At 43.0% G+C, this 19,052-nt stretch overlaps 1 protein-coding gene across 9 annotated transcripts in view; it reads left to right on the top strand.

The window, feature by feature from the left end:
* Nucleotides 1–19,052, top strand: part of EPHA5 (EPH receptor A5) — a 199,650-nt gene that overhangs the window by 93,184 nt on the left and 87,414 nt on the right. For 8 of the 9 annotated variants that reach the window (XM_063337207.1, XM_063337206.1, XM_063337202.1 and 5 more), the window contains exon 4: nucleotides 14,735–14,890. The exons of the other annotated variant lie outside the window; for it this stretch is intronic. In XM_063337207.1, the coding sequence (XP_063193277.1) occupies nucleotides 14,735–14,890 (156 nt within the window). The remainder of the gene's footprint in view (nucleotides 1–14,734; nucleotides 14,891–19,052) is intronic. 9 annotated transcript variants of the gene reach the window in all.

Raw genomic sequence — 19,052 nt, 5'->3', positions numbered from 1 at the left:
AAGATGCTGTGTGAGCAGAGAGAGGAGACTACTCCCTGGTAAAGGCAGCTCGGAAGGTAAGTAGGAGATGAGGGACATAAAGCAGAAAAAGCGCAAAACCTGATGGACAACATAGGATACCTCCCCAGTTAGCGACCTTGTAAGGGGAACCCCATGGGCTCAGTAAGTGTGCCAAAAAAATATTGTGTGCTATTTTGAGGTTATATTACCTTTTTTTTATACAGCATGGACAAAATTCATGTTCTGTGGTCTGGGCTGAGATTTACAGCAGTGCACAATATTAGTACTTTTCCAATTACAGCGCTGTGGTGGCAGGAGACTTGCATGCATCCCTCTTACTGCTAGAAGGCTGACAGCGTGTGCTTATGCCTGCATGTGTATTAGCAAGGGTTATTAATTTTTTTTGGATGCAAAACTAAAATTACTGTCCCTTGGCTTTTTCCTAACTGAAAATGGCTTTTTAAATATGTAAGAATCAGAATTTTTTTTTTTTTTTTTGATACCTGGGTCCTTTCCCAAGCCTATCATTCACGTGATCATTTGTCTTTAGGCACAGGGGGCAGGAGGTTAATAGTAATTGCGTGGTCACCTGGACTATTGTGTGATTTGAAGCAGGGTTTCTCTGCTGTGTCAGGTCCAACAGTATATTATTTGAAAGCGTTAGTGCCAGGTTGCTCTTTAAATCTGCCAGGGAACTGAGGAAGAAGTGATTTAAAACTTCGATTTAGTGCTCTCTTCTTGCTGTCCGCTTCAGGCCACTTTACTAGCGATAGCAGAATGTGAGCGGAATTAAAATACAGAATTTTTAAATAAAATAAAATCAAAAGTAGCAACCAAGAAGGTGGAACCGTTCATCTTGGTAACTTAATACTATGTATCTTTGTTGACAACTCTATATGTAAATCACTAATTATTCTAAACTATTCAGTTCCCCTCCAGGAAATCCAGACTTCAACATTAAAGGCTAGCTATAAGGAATGAAAGCCTTATGCCAATTCCCCACAGGTTTTATTAAGCTGCAGAGAAAACTCATGGGTTTTTTTGCATCATGAATAACAGTGATAGAGGGGTCAGCAATTTACCTACATCAGTGGAGATTACTGGGTTTGGGGCCATAATTGTAAGCACTTTACGGCTTCATAATACATATTTTCTACCTCGGTGGAGCAGCAAGGAAAGGAGGGCATGACTGGCCCTGCTCGACCGAGGAATCCTTTCGTGGCTTTACGTCAGAGGTGATGTCCAGGGATGCTGTGAAGGTGCACACCTGATTGGGGATGTCTGTCTTGGGTGGATTTTGACACAGACTTTTTCCCAGCCTTCTCTTTTTTGGGATGGCAGGGAATTTACTGATGGCTGGGACACTGTTTGGTGGCTTTGGCGCTGTCTGGTCCAGCTCTTAGGCTTGTGGTTTGGTACTGCTCGTAGACTGAGCTGTAAGTTGATTGGTCTGCGTACGTGATGGTGGTACGTACCCTCCTGCAGCCAGCTGGCTGTCTTGTCCATCGATGCATTTGAAGAGCACCTGGGTGACCCCGTGTGAGCCGGGGGTGGCTTGGTACAGCATGAGGGTTGTGATCTCTTGTGTTTTGGACCATGAAAACTGTGTGTTGGGCTGCATGGCCTTTGAAAGGTGCCTCTCTGCAGCCTAGTGTGGATGTGGCATGAGCAAGTGTCCTGCATCCCGGAGGAGGCGAAAGCAAGCCCTTGCCTGGTCGTGCTGTCTGTAGGCAGCACTGGTGTGGCTGATGCTGTGTGGAGGCATGTCCTGACTTTGTCATGTGCTGAAAGGTAAGGCCTGGTTAAAACCCTACTACTTAACTACTACTACTACTTAACACCTTTGTTCTGGATTTTAACTCGAGTTATACATTCACTTTTGCTTTTAAACCCCTCTTGGAGACAGTCTTGCAGAGATGCAGGAATCGCCCAGACGTTCAGAATCCCCTTATTACATTCATTCACCATTCGGTTACCATAAACCTCTAAACTGTGATTACTGTCTTGTTTAAATGCTATATTAATTTTCTGTTGTTTGATCTTTGTAGCTAATTCTTATTGTATTTCATTGTAACCCATCCGTGTGCTTCTGGTCCAAAGTTCTTTGCAGGGAGAGACAAGCTGAAGGCTTCTAAATTTGGAGTTCCATAAGCAGGGCATGTTCCTACATTATCCTTGGAAGAGGCAGCTTCATCACCTTCTGCTTCTTTCCTCAGGCTGGAAAAGGGCAGCCTTGGAAAGCAAAACTTCCTATTTAGATTTCTTCTTAAATCTAATTTATCAGGAGCAAAGGAGACCTTTCTTTTTTTTTCTTTTTTTTCTTTTTCTTCTCTCCTTTTAAAAAAGAAATAAAATCAGCCAAAAATCTTTTTGTGGATGAGTGTACAGTGATCCCGATGCGCTCGCCTTTTGTCTTCTTTCTCCTCTGCCTTCTATTTATATTATTCTTGGCCACCTTTCTTGAAGGAGCTATTGATTAAAGGATGCAAACTGCCTCAGATCCTGCATATCAAGCTGCTTTTTTTTTCCAAGTTGCTTGGTATGTGAAGAGCATCCATTTTTGCACTGCAGTGCAGCTTTACCCAGATACGTGGTCTCTCCAGCTCCCTTCCTCCCCACCCCCTTCCTTTGCCCTCCCATCCTGCTAAATGGACATCTTGTCAAATCCTGTTTGCACAGACTGACAGCTATAGAGGTCTTGGAGAAAAAGCCAGATCCCTGCACATACACCCTAACAAACAGAATCAAAATGTCAAGGCACAAGTGAAATATATCACTGTGCTTCCCTGTCAGATTTTGCAGATATCACCTGGATAAATAGACAGAGGAACACCTGCAGCAAGTTAACCTATTTTTATTAGCACTTGTTTCACATATTTATATTTGGTTATGAATATAGGGACTGCTGGGAAGAAAGCTTTCAGTTATTTCCTGGCAGGATGAAATGCCCCCTGTTCTTCATGCCGAAAGACAGTTGGGGCAGTGAAGTCGCTTTCAAATAGCACAGCAATTAATAAAGAAAGAAAAAATAATTTCACAGTCTGTTGTTAAATTAGCAATTCTTTAGAGTTTCTGGAGTTCCTGGCAGAATTAATATGCACTCTGAAGCCTTGGGCAGCCTCGGTGCATATCATTTACCCAGCAGCTGTAAGAGCAAAATGCAGATATGAGGAGAGGTCCTCGATTGCAAGGGAAATACTTGAATTATCTGTGTAGTAATCATTCAGCAGCCTTGTTCACAAATAATCAAGAAACATTTGGATTTGGATTACATCCCTCCTACTTTCAAGACAAAAGTAGCAGAAACAGTGGCTGGAAAATGAGGTGTTAAGTAACGGAGGGGGAAAAAAATAGGCAGAGAGCAACATACATTTGAGGAGGGAGAAGAAAATATACAATAAAAGGTGCAATAAATTTACCTTGTATTGAAGGGGAATATTTTATAGCAGCTTTGTGCAAATTGAATGCATCTACATAAATAATGTAGCAACACATTTAATTGCAACTATTTATTTTTAAATTTGTCTGGATGACGAGAGAATTTCTGTGTGGAAGAATGAACCTTGTGTTTTTCCCACTTACGCAACTTTTAAAACATAAATTGTGAATGGTATTTGGGCTAATCGTGAGAGCTTCAGAAGTTCCTAGCTGCTCTCTAGTGCATCTGAAAAGAAACCAACATCCAGAAGTGCATCCATATGGAATGGGTGCTGGGTATTGGGGAGGCCAAGAGATGACAGGGAGGAAAATATTACCAGTCCTTACTTGAGTCAGGAAACTCCCATTTGGTCTTTCAGTGCAAAGCGTCTCACTTCAAATAAAAGAATAAACACTGGGCTTTTTACATTTGCCTTCTGCTGGTTGAGCTGTTGGTGTTTGTGTTTTCAGGCTTTGTTCTCAAAAAGGCTAGAAATCTCTTTTCTTTCTTTCTTGCTTTTTTTCATGACAAGGCTGATTCTTCAGATTCTCCTGCAGTCTCTCCATTTCAGACTGCGTTTCTCAGCTGCTGAGAGGACAGGCAACATCCGTCCGTGCCACCCTCACCCACTGGGTACCATGGGGTAGATGCCACAATACTTGACAAGGCTTTGAAAACAAAGTGTGGAAGAGGAGCTGTGGGATGGCAAGCTGTTGGAGGCGGTTGTGTATGAGAGAGAAGATCAGCAGGTTGTGCTCTTTTGTTGCAAGGTGTTAGGTACACCAAACCCAGGGTGCAGTGCCCTTGTGTCCACACCAGCTGCTCCCCTCTCTCCCCTCTTGTTGTCTTCCAGTCTTCCCTTGAACAAATCAAACATGAATGGTTTCTGTAAAGCCTAAGTGTTGAGGTTTTTTTCCAAATGGCTTTGGAAGACTGTTCAAGTTGATGCGATGCAAGGGTGTGGAGATGCAGCAGAAATTACAAATAAAGGTAGTGTTCAGTTTCCAGGGCAAACAGGCTCACGTAGGCAATGTAGCTGAAGAGCAAGCTAAGCTACATGTGAGCAACAGGATCCCCTTATAATAGTTTGAGAATTAAATCTCCATAAATCAAGCTTTGGCAGCTCAAAACCTTAAATAAAAAGCCTGTGCAAATGGCCAGAATCACTGCTGCAAAGTGCGCTTCAGGCTAGTGCTATATGGTATGGGGAAATGGATTTGGCGGGAAGGAGGTTGTGGTGAAGCTTCATGTAGCAAGAGGGAAGACAGTGTTTGCTTTGCTTTACTTACTGCTTCACATCTGAATTTCTGGAGCAGTTGCACATGTCAAACTACCATTTCTGGGGCAAGAACAAAGCCCATGAGAAGAGGCAGTGGACAGGGATGCTAGCGGGATGTCTCCCTCCCAAGAGTAGAGTGCTTTTGCCTCCGAAAATTACAGTTTATAGTCTGACAAAAGAAAATATCTTCTTGGGATATAACTGCATATTTTTTTTTCTCTGGGGTTTTGTTTTTTTTCTGTCTGGTCAGTCGCAGCAGTTCTAGCTAGTTCAGGGCAAGGACAGTCCAACTCCAGCATCCAAAAGCCATGAGGCCGCTCGCCCAAATAGTATTGAGATTGGCTCCAAAATCAGGAGGTTTAAAGTGTCAAGTTGTATTAATTTATCTTGGGTTTGAGCATGTTTGTTCATATGCAGCAAGTTTTCCTCCAGAAATGGGAGAGATCATACTGAAATAAATATGCTTGTTGTAGGGCTGCAGGATTGGAGCTCAAAGAGAAGCTCCCAATATTGTCAGGCCAACGTGGGAAGATCCATCAATGCCTCAGGTTGCCCTTTATTGAGGTCATTCCTAAAGAGGAGCTCTTCGGTGGAGTTCTTGGCAAGGCAGATGAACTGTGAAGTGTTGCAGTGTTCATCTGACCCAAAGGAGTAGTTTAGTCAACTTAACAAATAATGTCAGTATTTTTATGTCTGGTTAATTAAACTGAAATCATGAAGTGTTGTATCTGCATGTGCCAGGATAACCGCTTGATGTTTCTGCACTTTGATGTGTGTGCGTAGCTTGCTCAGCTTTCCTCGCTGTATTTCTCAGGGTATTAATATTTGCCACATCCTCCTTACATACACCCTTTGCTTTGTTGCCTCCTAACCCAAGCCAAAGCATCTCATGGTGTTCGTATCAGGAGCAGAATTTAACTCGGCAAGACCTACATCTCTAACTCCAACCAGTGTGCTCCAATGCAAAAACCTATGAGCTCCAGGGAGACCTTGTAGTGGCCTTCCAGTACCTGAAGGGGGCCTGCAAGAAAGCTGGGGAGGGGCTGTTTGCAAGGCTATATAGCAACGGGACGAGGGGCAATGGTTTTAAACTGGAGCAGGGTAGGTTCAGATTAGACATTAGGAAGAAGTTCTTTACAATGAGGGTGGTGAAACACTGGAACAGGTTGCCCAGAGAGGTGGTGGAGGCCCCATCCCTGGAGCCGTTCAAGGCCAGGCTTGATGAGGCTCTGAGCAATCTGATCTAGTTAAAGATGTCCCTGCTTACTGCAGGGGGGTTGGACTAGATGACCTTTAAAGGTCCCTTCCAACCCAACACATTCTATGATTCTATGATACTGCGGAAGGAGGCATGACTGAAGGGAGATGTTCCCCAAGGGACATGTCCACGTTTCCTTGTGTGCACCTCTAATCTGCGTGCCCATTTCAGAATTCACTAGCGTCTCCTGTATCTTAAATTGTTTAAAAAAACCCAGCACTTTGCTCGAGTCACTTTTATGTGCGTAAACCCATTTAGCACACTTAGTCCAGGCAACTCTGGATAAATCCTTCATATCTTTTTTTGGTCAGAAGGACTGTTAAAAGATCCATCTCCATCGCCCTCTGATGGAATTTGAATAGATGTGTCTGGAGTGACATATGTTCAGCCATAAATTACAGAGGAACAATTTTAAAATAAATTGTCTGCAGCCAGTCCTACCAAATTTACCTCCTGAGACAGATGATCATAAAGCTAGAAGCAAACAAGCCCTTAAACATTTGAGGCAGGGTTTGAAAGGATCCTTTTGTGTCCATGTTAGCATCACCACAGGTTGGTGGGATGCTGCCTATTTTGGACCAAAATAACCAGTGGAGGAAAGGCTGATTTTATACCACCTAGAAATGTTGTCCACACAAATGAAGTTGCACAAGGTAATGCCAACCAGCAGGAAATATTTTAAGCATTTTTACTTCTCTTTGCTGCCTGCATATGTACAGTCTCTTAGTTCAGGCTAAAACCCTGAAATGTTGGTAGAGTAAACACACATGACATAAATCATCAAAATAAATCCTCCCAAACGTCATATTTCTTAACCACAATGGGATGCAATTGTCCAAACCACAGCATAATTAGCGAATCTTTCTTTCTTTGCTGGCTGGGCTCCAGATCCCTATGGCAGACTGAACCAGAAGACTAAAACCCTTTTATTGTAGTATTGTGCCAGCAAACATGTGGCTTTGAAGAACCCTATTTTCCAGGAGATTTTACCAACTGGTCTTTGCATTACCATCTCTAATACGTGTACACAGGCAGACATAGGAGGGTTTTAGCTGCATCATTTTCAAGTTTGATCCTGTCCCCCTGTTGCCATTTGGGATGATGCTTGTTATTGCTATTCAGTCGATGCTGTTATTGAACTCGAGGGAGTTCTGCGGCTTGTCCATCAATCCTCCCCTCGCTTAGCACGCAATGCAGCTTGAATATTTAAATTGCCGTTTGCGTAACAAAGGATAACCCGGGGTGCATGTCTTCGTGTGCAGAAACCCCCAAAACAGACTCTTGTGCCTCTTGGATTATACACAGAGCCAGGCATCTCAAGTTATGTTTACAAGTGTGCAGAAACAAATGTCTCTCTGCTGCCTTCTGTATCTTAAATCGTATTTTTCCCTTAGGTGCAGCATTGTAAATCATCGCTTCCTCTGTTTAAGGGAGTAAAATGATTTCAGTTTGTCTTCATTAAAAAAAAAAAGACAGTAATTTACGTGCATCTTTGTCCCACACCTCGGAGAACAAAGAAAAGATACACAGATAGATTTTTACAGACATAGAGATTTACAGAGATAGATATTTTATAGCTATAATAAGCAGAGAGAGGCTGTAGGAACAGGATGTGGACTGCCTTTTTCTCATTGTAAGCCACATAGTTGGGGCTCAGCAAGACCAACCTGGATCTGTCCCTTGTAACCAGAATAGCAAGGAGGACCGCAGGTGCCACCTGGGCCAAGAGATGAAGGAGCCCTTGTACACGCTTGCAAGAGCATGCAACTGCTGGTCATGGAAACTTTGGGTTTGCTAGGAAATGACACTTCATCTCAAGCAGCGCTTTCTCTAGAAATGTACCAGTTTCTCCCAGGGTTTTTTTGGACAGGAAAGTTTGGAAAAAAAACCCTACAAAACCAAAGCACACCCAGCCAGCCCTGCCATCAACACACTCAGTGGGAGCAAGCTCGCGCAGTGCTGAGTGCTTTTGAAAAATCTTCTGTTTCCCCTAAGAGCATTTATTTTCCATAGCTTGCTTTCCTTCTGCAAAACCAAACCCAAATGATAGCGCGGGTTTGCATATATGCAAGGATAAATCTCCTTCCCTGCTCCTCCATCGCGCCATTGAGAGTTTAGGCTTGACTCAGATTTTGCCTCATTGATTGCCTCAAAATCTTCTTTAGAGCAAAGTCGCGATGTGCAGAAATATAGCCCATTAAGATCCTAATGTAATCAGAAGCATTTTCAAATGCATTGTGTTCTAGGTATTTTTATGGCTTGCAAATGTAGCTGACTTGGGAATGTGATGAATTTTTCAAAGTGATGCCATGTGATGAAGTTTTATACCGTTTAGAAGAAACACATTAATGTCATTAGTGGCAGTTAATTCTTAGTTTTCCAGCAACTACGGTCACGTCATAAATTGTCGTGTGACAATTTAGTAAGGTCACGTGGTACAAAAAGTAGTATTTCAAAGGGAGGAAGTGAAAGTACTAATTTATTTATATTCTGATTTTCAAGGGTGTTTTGGTATTCAGAACTAGAGCTGATTTCAGTGTGGAGCGCAGAGGTAATTCAGCCTGAGTTAGTGCGGGGATTGACAGAACATCAAAATACCCAATGTTTTCTTAGAAAAGCGTATTTCGCACTTGAGGTGCAAGAATCTGCTTACATCGAAGCAAGGGCCGAGTCTCTTTTTTCAAGGTGCAAAGTCCTCAGATGCCCCACTTATCCAGAAAACTCCAGGAACCCATTTAAAAGGACCATTAGCGGGTCTCGGGCTGCAGCATTGGGTGCTGGAGTTGCTGAAGGATGCTGGCAAGTCCACTGGATTCAAGTAAACCGGTAGCTTGGAATTACAGTGTTTTATTAGTGGGTATTTATTTAATTCCCTTCAAATCCCCAGGGCGTGCTGCAGGAAGCAACATAGCGCTATTGCAGATAGAGAGACCAACCCTAAAGGAGATATAATCAGGGCATTTTACACATTTTTCTGTAGCTTTATAGCTTTGGCAGCAATTTTGGTCTCTGCCTGCAGTTCAAGGAGAGCTGTGAGGGAGGGCAGGATTAGCTCTTGGGACCCTCCTTGTAAATTCTGCAGGAGGATGCTCGGTGGCGGGTTGCTGTAGTTCTTGAAATACTTTTTAGAAGAGCATGGAGATCATCTATTTGTATTGGCTGGGAGACATGAAGACAGTCTGGTGTGGTTTTTGTTTGTTTTTTTCTTGTAAGTAAAAATGCGTGTCAGGAGCACAAGCCGAGGCTTGGAGCCACTCAGCAGTTTAATTGATTCCACACTGTAAAGACCCTACCTCACTAAACCCTTCTTTCAGTTTTGGACTCATCTAAGAGCTAGCAGCCCCCTCTTCTCAGTGCAAATGCTTCAAGGCATGGGAGCTCTGGAGACTAGAAGAGGGATTGGTTTATTTGTAGCTTGTTTTTGCTCAAATCCTTCAACTCTCAAGGCATATTCCCTGCACCAGAGCAATGTACTAATGAAGGCAGAGTTGATGAGCTACAAAGCTGCTCTCCTTTCTGCTGAACACAGACACACACACCCCATGTCCTACTTGTGTTTCAGCCGAAAGCTGTTTTGGTGTGGATTATGGGTCTGTCCATGGAGTGCAGAGAGTTTTAGGCTGCAGTTGATTCTAAAAGCCGTGGTAATTTGAGCTGTGTGTCCCTGCCCAAAGAAGTTTGTAGTTTGAAAAGGCAAATGGGGCTAAAGGATATGAAGGACGAGCACAGGGGGTTTGCAGTTTGGGGAGGAAACCTCAGTTTCAGCCAGATAACCTGTGCGCCATCTAGACTAGGCATCCTTATCCTCATTAATTTTTGTTAGATTTTGTCTGTTAGCTTTATTTATGGATTAGCAGCGCTGCTTTATGAGTTATACTTGTGGTTTCTGATTACTGTGGAGACTAATTTGGTGCTCTGCAAGGGAGACAGTGTAATTCCTATTTGAGCTCTATTTTCTGGCATATATGAAAGGTCGCTTTGCTGATCCTAAGCACTTAAGTACTGTGAGCTTATCCTCCCAGCATCGTAAGAGTGTGAAGGGAGTAATAGGTTGGACCTTTTTCATATCTCCTGGGGTTTCAAGGCTTATAGGGTCACGTTTCCTAGCTTTTCTCTCTCCAGGGACAAAACTGGAATTCCCGCTAATATTAATTGTGTGGTTTTACCGACACGGCCACATACGAGCCTGTGGATGCGGACAGCCTTGGAGGTGGTCCTTGCTTTCCAGCACTTGTTGCCTGGGGTTGGTAGGCGAGGGGCGAGGAGGCATGGAGGGCGAGGGGCGAGGAGGCATGGAGGGCGAGGGGCAACCAGAGAGGAGAGGAGCCCTGCCCGTTGGATGCAGTCTTCAGCTGAAAGCTCAGGGAGGGTTACAGGGATGCAGCTGCGAATCATTTGATGTTAAGGCTTGCAGAAAATAATCTGTCAAGCAGTCCCAGCTGTTTGATGTTATTGGCTTGTTCTGCCTGCTTTTTTTCCCCCCTCTCTCACTGGTACTCACTGTCTCTAGCACTGATACAGCACATGAAGTTCAGCGTGTCATTTGAAGAGGCCGGTTTGCATTGTAGGAGGACCAGTGATTCCTCCTCCACCCTCCCATGTTTGATGAGCCAGTTTCTATCAGCATGGCTCTTGTGGGCTCCCGTCTGCAAGGTAGGAAGACAGTTTCTAATCCAATTGCTGCTGGTTTAAGGGATCAGCTCACACCATTGCTGTCCCGAGAGGCTCTTGCCGCTGTCCTTCATTGCAGCCATCTCTCTCTGGCCCATCCTGAAGTGTGCAAGCAAGAGGCTGCACAGATGTTAATGCTCCATGCCCGCAACATTTTGCGGTTGCTACTGAAAATAAAAAGAGTGAAATTAATTTGCTGATAATGGATCTGCTGCTAACAGAAACACATCCCACTTGTACCGAACACCAGCAGGTTCTTTATGGCATATTTGTTGTGTCTAAAAATACTCTCAAATTTTTTTTTTCTAGCAACCAATTTCATTTAAAGACTATTTTCACACATCACTGGCTGTTAATCAGTTAAGGAGTTATCAGTTTTAATATTAGGAAGAAAGAAGCAGATCTCATCAACAACTTAAAACTTTATTTCATTTTTTTTCAGCAGCCTTGCAGCAGATTATGGGGAGTCTTAGGCTCATCTTACTTCTCCTCCTTTTCCCGCCCCCTTGAAAAGAGAGATAGTACAGTTATGTGCGTGACTCTACTGTGCTGGTTCTACGTATCCTTTCAAGAGCTGTTGAATTAGAAACACTGAGATAAAAATATAAGGAGACGAAAATAAGATTTAATTAGAAATTAAACCCCAGACACCCATGTAATTTTAAATAAAACCATGTATATTACATGAACAGATTATAAGGTTGACTGTCAGAAGAGGAATGGTAAGATAAAGATCAAAACCCAAGGTACATGCAAAGTAAGCTGTTTGTAGCCCTGTTCTGCTCTGAATCCTATTTCCAAAATATCTGAGACGTTGCCACCAATGGCAGAAAAACGTCATGGTACCAGCCTCTGCTTTTGGCTGTTGAGCTCAGCCAAGACTATGTGCATCTGGCTACAGTGATACCTGCTCTGCAGTGTGGAGACATAAGATGTTCCTGGGTCAGCTTTCATCTAACAGTATCCGTTTCATCACAGCATCCCTGTTTATTAAAGGGTTGTTGCTTGAACCATCACACCATCTCTAGTGGTGGTCCTCTCTTTTGTGTCGTCTACAAAGCAAACATAGGGAAGGGTACAGAGAAAAGCATTATAATAGATATAGTTATGCCTGAAACACCCATGCAGCTACAGCTGCTTCTAATTCTGAGCATGGTAGTGCAAGTATGATTTTCATCAGGAGTGGTCTCGAAGCCGCTTGTTGCAAGAGGCTGGAAGGCTGTGCTGGGGAAACCCAGCAAATCCCCTTCTCGCCTCCCCAAAGCATCTGCTCCAGGGGTTGTGGACTCAGCACACCACCTCTTGCTGTGGTAATTCTTGCGTTTATTTTTATTTTCTGTCCTCCCTTTTTTTGCATATCCCATCTCCTGTACCTGAATTCTTCCTTTCTAAGTGATGCAAGAGTGTTTCACTTAGGTAGGACGGCATGCTACTCTACTGGCTGTTTGTTATGATGAATCATGTTGAAATCTTCAGTGTAATTTAATGCTCTTGAATGTTCCTCCTCATACCCTTTGGATAGAGAAGGGATTTGCCTGACCCATGGGAGCCTGCAGATTATACAAAAATTGGTCCAGTTCAATTTTATTTTACATCGCTCATTAAAACATGGGTTATTGGCGTTATACATCTGTTGGCTCCGTACTTATTCATGAAAACCAAAGATTCCCTTTGAGCTGAGCTACGTGTCATACCGTCATTAACAAGCTGCACCTCGTTGAAAATCTGTCAAGGAAAACTGACTTATTTTGCATTTGCTGCTTTGTACAAAATAGAAGCATGGTAAACTCTTGTGCCATAGTGATTTTCTGTCTGTCTTGATGGGACATAATGAGATAAATTCAAGTCCTTTTTTGAAGGCTAATTACATCGAGTACACACTAGACGTGGGCTGCCCTCGTTATATGTTGCGCATTTTTGTGCTTTCATTTCCCCATCTCTATTGTCTGCGTGTGCAAGTAAGTTTGATTTGGCTTTGAAACACAAATTGTAGGCTAGAGAGGAGCTGTTTGGTGGTCTCCTCTCCGAGAAGACTCTCCAGAGATTGTATAACAAGTCCTTGCTGTAGGTAGGGGAGCATTTGAAGATAGCTGCGAAGTAAATAAAAGAACTTAACTCTGTGCTAGAAACTGAGGAATCTGCTGCAAAGCAAGAGGGCGACTCATGGCAAGTCCACTAAGAGCCATGAAGAATAAATTCAGCCCTAGGTCTATTAACTGGTCCTGGTGTATGGACACAAAGCGGTTGAACTGCATCCTGCAGAGCTCACAGCCTAGATACGGTGCACTAGTTGGATGACGAATGATTTTGGAAGTTGGGTTTTTAAAACCTGTAAATCCCTCCAGTCCTACTAGTTTTCCTCTGCTTGTCTTGTGGGAAGAAAAGGGAGCTGGTGGAAGGTGTGGGAGGGTGCCCGGTTTGGGGAGGTCAGCAGGGATGCTGGACATGAGCATCCTGTAGAGTAGGATGGAGAGGCTGCAGAGGCGTGATGGAGACCTGGAAGCCTGTGGCGGGCTTGGGAACTACAGGGTTGTTGTGAGAGCTTTGTGGTCCAGACAAGACTGAAGGAGGGGCCTGTGGGAGGGCTATTGGATACTCTTGTATCATCCCTTTTGATTCATGAGTGATCTTCATCAGCAAAGACTTACTGGTTAGCTCTAGGAGTTGGAGTTGATGTGCAAGTGTCTCACCTTTGGTGAAAAAGCTAGTGACGTAAAAGGGAAAATGTTGAGAGAGTTTCTCTAGTACTGCAGGAAGCAGAGCCAACTTTAGAGGTGGTTGTCCTAGTTGGTCCATCAGAGGAAAAGGGATCACTGGTAAAAACCTATACTTTTTCTATGGTGAAGATGAATTCTGTCATCACTGTCTGAATTTTAGCACATAACCTTCATGCTGTGATCGTCTGGGACATTCCTGGTGGGATAATATTAACGCTTTTGCTGTGAGCTGATTTTCTTTGCAAGCTAATTATAACTGGGGAAGTTTGAATGCAGGTGGAAAGACTCTGGGAATTCCTGGTAACTTCTTTAAGTCTGGTAGCAGACTTGTGCATCGTTGATATCATAGTGGGCAGAATTATCTTAGAGCATCTCTAAAGGAAAAAAAGTAACAGCACTTTGGAGCTGCTTTAACATGTCTCTATGTCTGCTTTTTGAGACAAACAGAAAATCAAGTTTTCCTCCTTTTTCTGACAGTGATTTTGTAATTCTGCATGTAGCGGTATGATTACAGCTGTTTTTTCCTAAAACTGAGATGGATACATGCAAACCTGTAGGTGTTACTGCTCCTGGCTGAGTTTGGCATGCAGGTGAAGTGCAGAGTGCTTTGCTTAGGTGAAAGAGCGCTTGTTTCAGGAGGCTGGAAACAAGATATTACTGTATTCACTTCAAGTTATTTAAAAAAAGAAAAAAAAATCCAAAGCTACTCTTAGCCATGTATTATATTTGTGAGAACAAAAATACCTCTTGTATCAAGTCTTTGTGCCTTGTCATGCACATATATTGGAGCTGGAAGGAATATCTTGTATGGCAAGCATGCCTGGTTTAGACTATACACAGAGCAGTCTGTCTTATATGGAGCACTTTAAAATTCATCACAGGTTTGCAGGGGAGAAGACCCTAGGGAAGTAGCCCTATCACAATGTCTTAAAGCTGTCGATCTTGAGATCCCCTCCACCACTGTGTTGCTATTTGCTTGCTGAGACATTGATTTCTGGGTGTAGAACATCTTAAACGTAAACCATGAAATGTATTTTACCTGTTTTTCTAAGACTGAATGAAAAAAAAAAAACCCAAACACAATAATGTTTTCTAAACCAGAGCCCAAAAGATGTTACCTCTAATGCATTAAAAAAGATACATAAATACCCAGTAAAGACAGATGCTAGGGGGAAAAAAAAAATCAACGGCTTCTGATTCTCTTTTCATGCAGATATTTAAGCATGCACTGTCTGTTAGTGGCATAGACTGTTTTGAAATAGAGAAACCAAATAGCTCATGAGTCTTTGTCTGTGTTCTAGCTGAAGATATGTTGGTTTTTTTAAAAAAGGAAATGTGAAGAGACTAATTTTATGATGGGAGAGCTTAGCCTGTGGTTCTTCTTTTCACAGTATGCAGACCTGGGTTCTTCAAAGCTTCACCCCACAGTCCATCCTGCAGCAAATGTCCCCCTCACAGCTACACGCTTGATGAAGCATCCACATCTTGCCTGTGTGAAGAACACTATTTTAGGAAGGAATCAGACCCACCTACAATGGCCTGTACAAGTAAGCATGTGCCTATAGGGTTGTTTTTAATCCTTTCAAGCTGTTCCTGTACTGTGACTAGAAATTATGGTCCTAATTAACGTGCTTTTACAGGCTCTGGGCTGGAGTCTGAACTAGTCTTGACACACTTGTAATGTCACTGGCTTTGTCGACTGCACCCCCGGTTACATGAGAACAAGCTTTTCGAAGCCTTTTGCTTCAAAAGCTGGCATTAAACCCAGGAATCGTTTTTATAACAAATGGATGCTCCATCTCTCGCCGTCCACTCATGGACAGACTCAGCCAGCAGCATGGCGTTCAGACATCCGCATCGGTGCATACATGGGTACCGGTGTGGGGTGTGCACGCAGAGGGAACGATGGGTAGCGCTTGTCAGTGGTAGGCATGGATAGAGTCTACGTGGTCTTAGTATCATCTTAATATCATCTCTTATCCCATTTTCAGTAAACAAGCAGGGAGGGAGCCCTACCTTTCCAAGCCGCCTGGAGATGGTCGTTCCTCAGGATAGCTTCAAAACTCTGCAATGGAAACTGCTTCTCCAAACCTGCAGCAAAAATGTAGAGCTTATCCCCATGGTGTAGGGGGAGGGTAGCATAACAAGCAAACTGGGGCATTGGGAATCCCATGTGGAGTCAGTGGAATCAGAATCAGTAATTTTGTCCTTTTCCTGCCATCTGTGAGCTGTCCTGTCACCTTGAAAGTTTCTTGTTCAGTTTATGTTCCAGGTACTTAGGGTTGCAATTTGCATGCCCCCAGCTAGTCCCACCGAGTGTAGAACACACCACAGGTTTTTGCTGAACTGGGTCTGTCATGCTCCGAATGTGATTTTTGCAGTGCAAAAGTGGTTTAAAAAGGACTGAAGAGGAGCTGAACTACTGGGGGAGGAACAGGTAGAGCTTCCAAGGAACTTAAGGGATGGAGGAAAAGTACGTTTATGAGTCCATGCATGCTCAGAGCCACTGGGCATCAGTGCAGAGGTGACTTCCATACTGTTTCCCTGCATCATGCTGGCATGGGTAGTGCCTTTTTGTCCCTTCATCCCATTGAATACAGATGTCCTTCCTAGCTCCCCAAGTTTGCACTTCAAAAAGTCTGTTCCTGTTGGAGAGATGCTCTCATAAAGGAAATTGCCCTTGGCAGGTCTTCGCTTGCCCGCAGGAGAGACTCGGAGCAGAATCGGGGCCCTTGAACTCTGCATTTGCTTTTTACCAGCCAAAGGAGCATGAAGCATGTGGCTGTTGGAGGGTGTGCTTCAGGGAAGGAGAAGACAGCCTTGGGCAGCGTGGCAGTAGCTGGTGCTGTAGGATCAAGGTGGTGTTGGGGGGGTGAGTCATGCAAGCACTTCTCAGTTTATTAAATAGATATGCTGGTGTCTTTTGCGGTGGTAGCTAGGGTGGGTTACAGCATGAAAAACTTTGATACCAGGGCTTCTTGATATCCATTTTGCCCCTTGGCTTGACTTAAAAAATACAGATAAATGAGAGATGGTGAGGTCTAGCATGATATTGGGAAATGGGAAGAGAGAGGAGTACTCTGAGCTCTGGAAACACACGTAAAATTGGCTTTTCTGTGTGGCAGAAGCAAAGCCAGGGACTGATACAGAGTTATGCCAGACTGCCGGTGTCCACAGTGCCTCCTGCCCACCATTGGTGGGGTTGCTCTCTGCCCCTTCTCAGGATGGAGGATTACGCATCCAGTCTGTCCTGCTGGTGAATTAGCACAGGGAAAGAGCTGCCATTCCTGAGGAAGAGGTTTATGCGTGCCTGTGACCTGAGTGCAGGGCAGGATTTTCAGAGGGGCGCAAGCAAGCTTGGTGACCAGCTCATGTTAAAAAGAAATGAAATTTGAGTGCCTATTTCCCCCAGGTATCTGGTGCAATTTGAATGCTGTACGTAAGGGCTGTAATTTTTGATTCTGTAAATACCATGGGATTTTCTTTTTATGTTTGTTTGGGGTTTTAATGTTTATTTGTTGTTGTATGGTTGGTTTTTTTTAAAGCTTGTTTGGTGTTTTTAATGTTTGGGTGGTTTTGTTTCAGGGTTTTGTTTCAGCTTTCAAAAGCTTACTATAAGCTAGTTTTAAGCAGAGGCATGGTGCCTGAAGCAGTATTAGGATATGGCTCAGCAGGGTACCAAGTGCTTCTGGGGCAGATGAGAGGTTTAACACCGACGAAGGCACCACTCAGCTTCTGTTGGCCACTGCAAACCCCGGTGCAGCAATTGAGGATGTTGCAGCATCTCTGCTGGCATTCACGCTTACCATCCCAAAAGCAGAGTGGATCATCTGAGCCTTCTCCATGTGCTTCAGTCACCCTTGCTTGCCCTACGCATCCTTTCTTGGGATTTTTGTCCTAATCCAGCTATATTTGTGCTGAAGGTGATGAGGAGGGCCCGTATGCTATCCCAGCTCAGCTGCAAGGTAGTAAATTTTGGCAGGGACAGTAGAGAGTAGGTAGCGACACTAACATTTGAAACCAGTCCAATTAGATCTAGAAGGGAACATCTCATCGTGAACTGAAACACAAGCGAGATAGACTTGAGTTGTGACTGGTAGGAAAATATTGTATTTTGTATGTTTTTATTATTTATTACCGCAGAAGTTAATAATATTCATAGGATTTCCTCAACTTGAAATCCAGTTAATTTTAGAGAATACATCAATGTGCGTTTTCAGTTCTACACCAGCAAAGTCCCCTTGCAAATCGGTATAGCTATAAAATCACATTTTCCTAATTTAAAGCGAATGCTTTTCAGTCCCAAGCTGCGTGAGTCTCCCCACCACCGCCAGCATCACTAAGGAAAACTAACCGCTACATCACTGTCAACTGCTCAGATAAGTACAATGGGAGGGGAATACATTTTTATTTCATTTTTCCAGTTCCTTAAGCATGTTTTATAAGTTTTAAAAATAGTGATTGGTGATCTTGAAATTAATAGTGCTGTGATGCAGTCTGAAATAATTATTGTTCTCAGACAAAAATATGTTTGGTCCTGATGGGCATTTGAGAATTCTCTTATTATTATGCATAGTCCAGGAAGTAACTGCCCTTTATTTCTTAACTAAGTAATCCTAGCTTCAGTTCCTGGCACAGCAGCATCTCTTTAAAATGAAAACAATTACACCCTTTTTTTTCCCCCTCCCATCTCTGACAAGTAACCCTATTGCTGTTCAGAGCATATCAGGGAAATTTTTTTAATAATGTGACACATGGGACAAACTGAAGATTTTATAGTATTTAGTGTAATATTCTACTTGCAAAAAGATTACAGTTAACTTTATTTTGAGTGTGTACATATATATATATATATGTATCTCGAGGGTAATTTCTCTCTCAGGTTATAGGTTTTAAAATATGTGCATCAGCAAACAACAGTTTTACTGTCCATCAAATAAAATACCGATACCTTTGTCTTCAGGAAGTAATTGCCTTTGGTCAGTAAATTGTGGTGCAGAAGGGGTGAATCTTACCTGCTTAGGGTATAAAGTAGCAAATTTTTAAAAAAATTTAAAAAAATCAGTAAACTAATATATTTGTCCTTGATAGAAGGAGGTGGGAAATGGAAAAAGACCTTCTTAGCAGACTTAGGGCCCCCCTCTTCTGAAGGTAAAACGCCATTTTGTTCTCCCAGCTGTGATTTATCAAAGTTTTACTCAAGTGTGATTTCAGCATTCTTCCAGTAGGTCTTGTTAGATATCTGTAGACTACTAAAGACCTTTCTCTAAGCCCCTGCGAGAGTGCTAATTTTATAGGTTATGAAGTCCCACTAGCTTCAAAGCACTTCCACTGAAGTTGATGTTTTTAAACCTTCAAGAAAAGCATCTGACTCTTCTGTACAAAGCAAGTAAAAACCTCTAGTGACTTTACAAAAGTAATAATTTATCCTCCGTTAAAGACACATTGTCCAGTAAGTGTTTCTTATGCCTGGGTTCTTTATTTTTTCCTAGAGTACTGGTAGCAGTAAAAGGGCATTCATCCAGTGGAAGAAAAAATAGGGCAATTTAACCAGTTAAGAAAACATATAAAAAAACCCCTGAGTGCCATATATATAACTCCACACAGCTCCAGTGATGAATTTCATAGTTTCCATTATATCAGTACGAGTATGACAGTGCAGAAAATAGTCCTGACTTGGGCTGTACCTCGGCATCATTAGCTAAGTAG

Source organism: Chroicocephalus ridibundus, chromosome 5, assembly GCF_963924245.1.
Source record: "Chroicocephalus ridibundus chromosome 5, bChrRid1.1, whole genome shotgun sequence".
NCBI classification, from domain to species: Eukaryota; Metazoa; Chordata; class Aves; order Charadriiformes; family Laridae; genus Chroicocephalus; species Chroicocephalus ridibundus.
The sequence above is the reverse complement of the archived record's forward strand: the minus strand, read 5'-3'. Positions and strand labels throughout refer to the sequence as shown.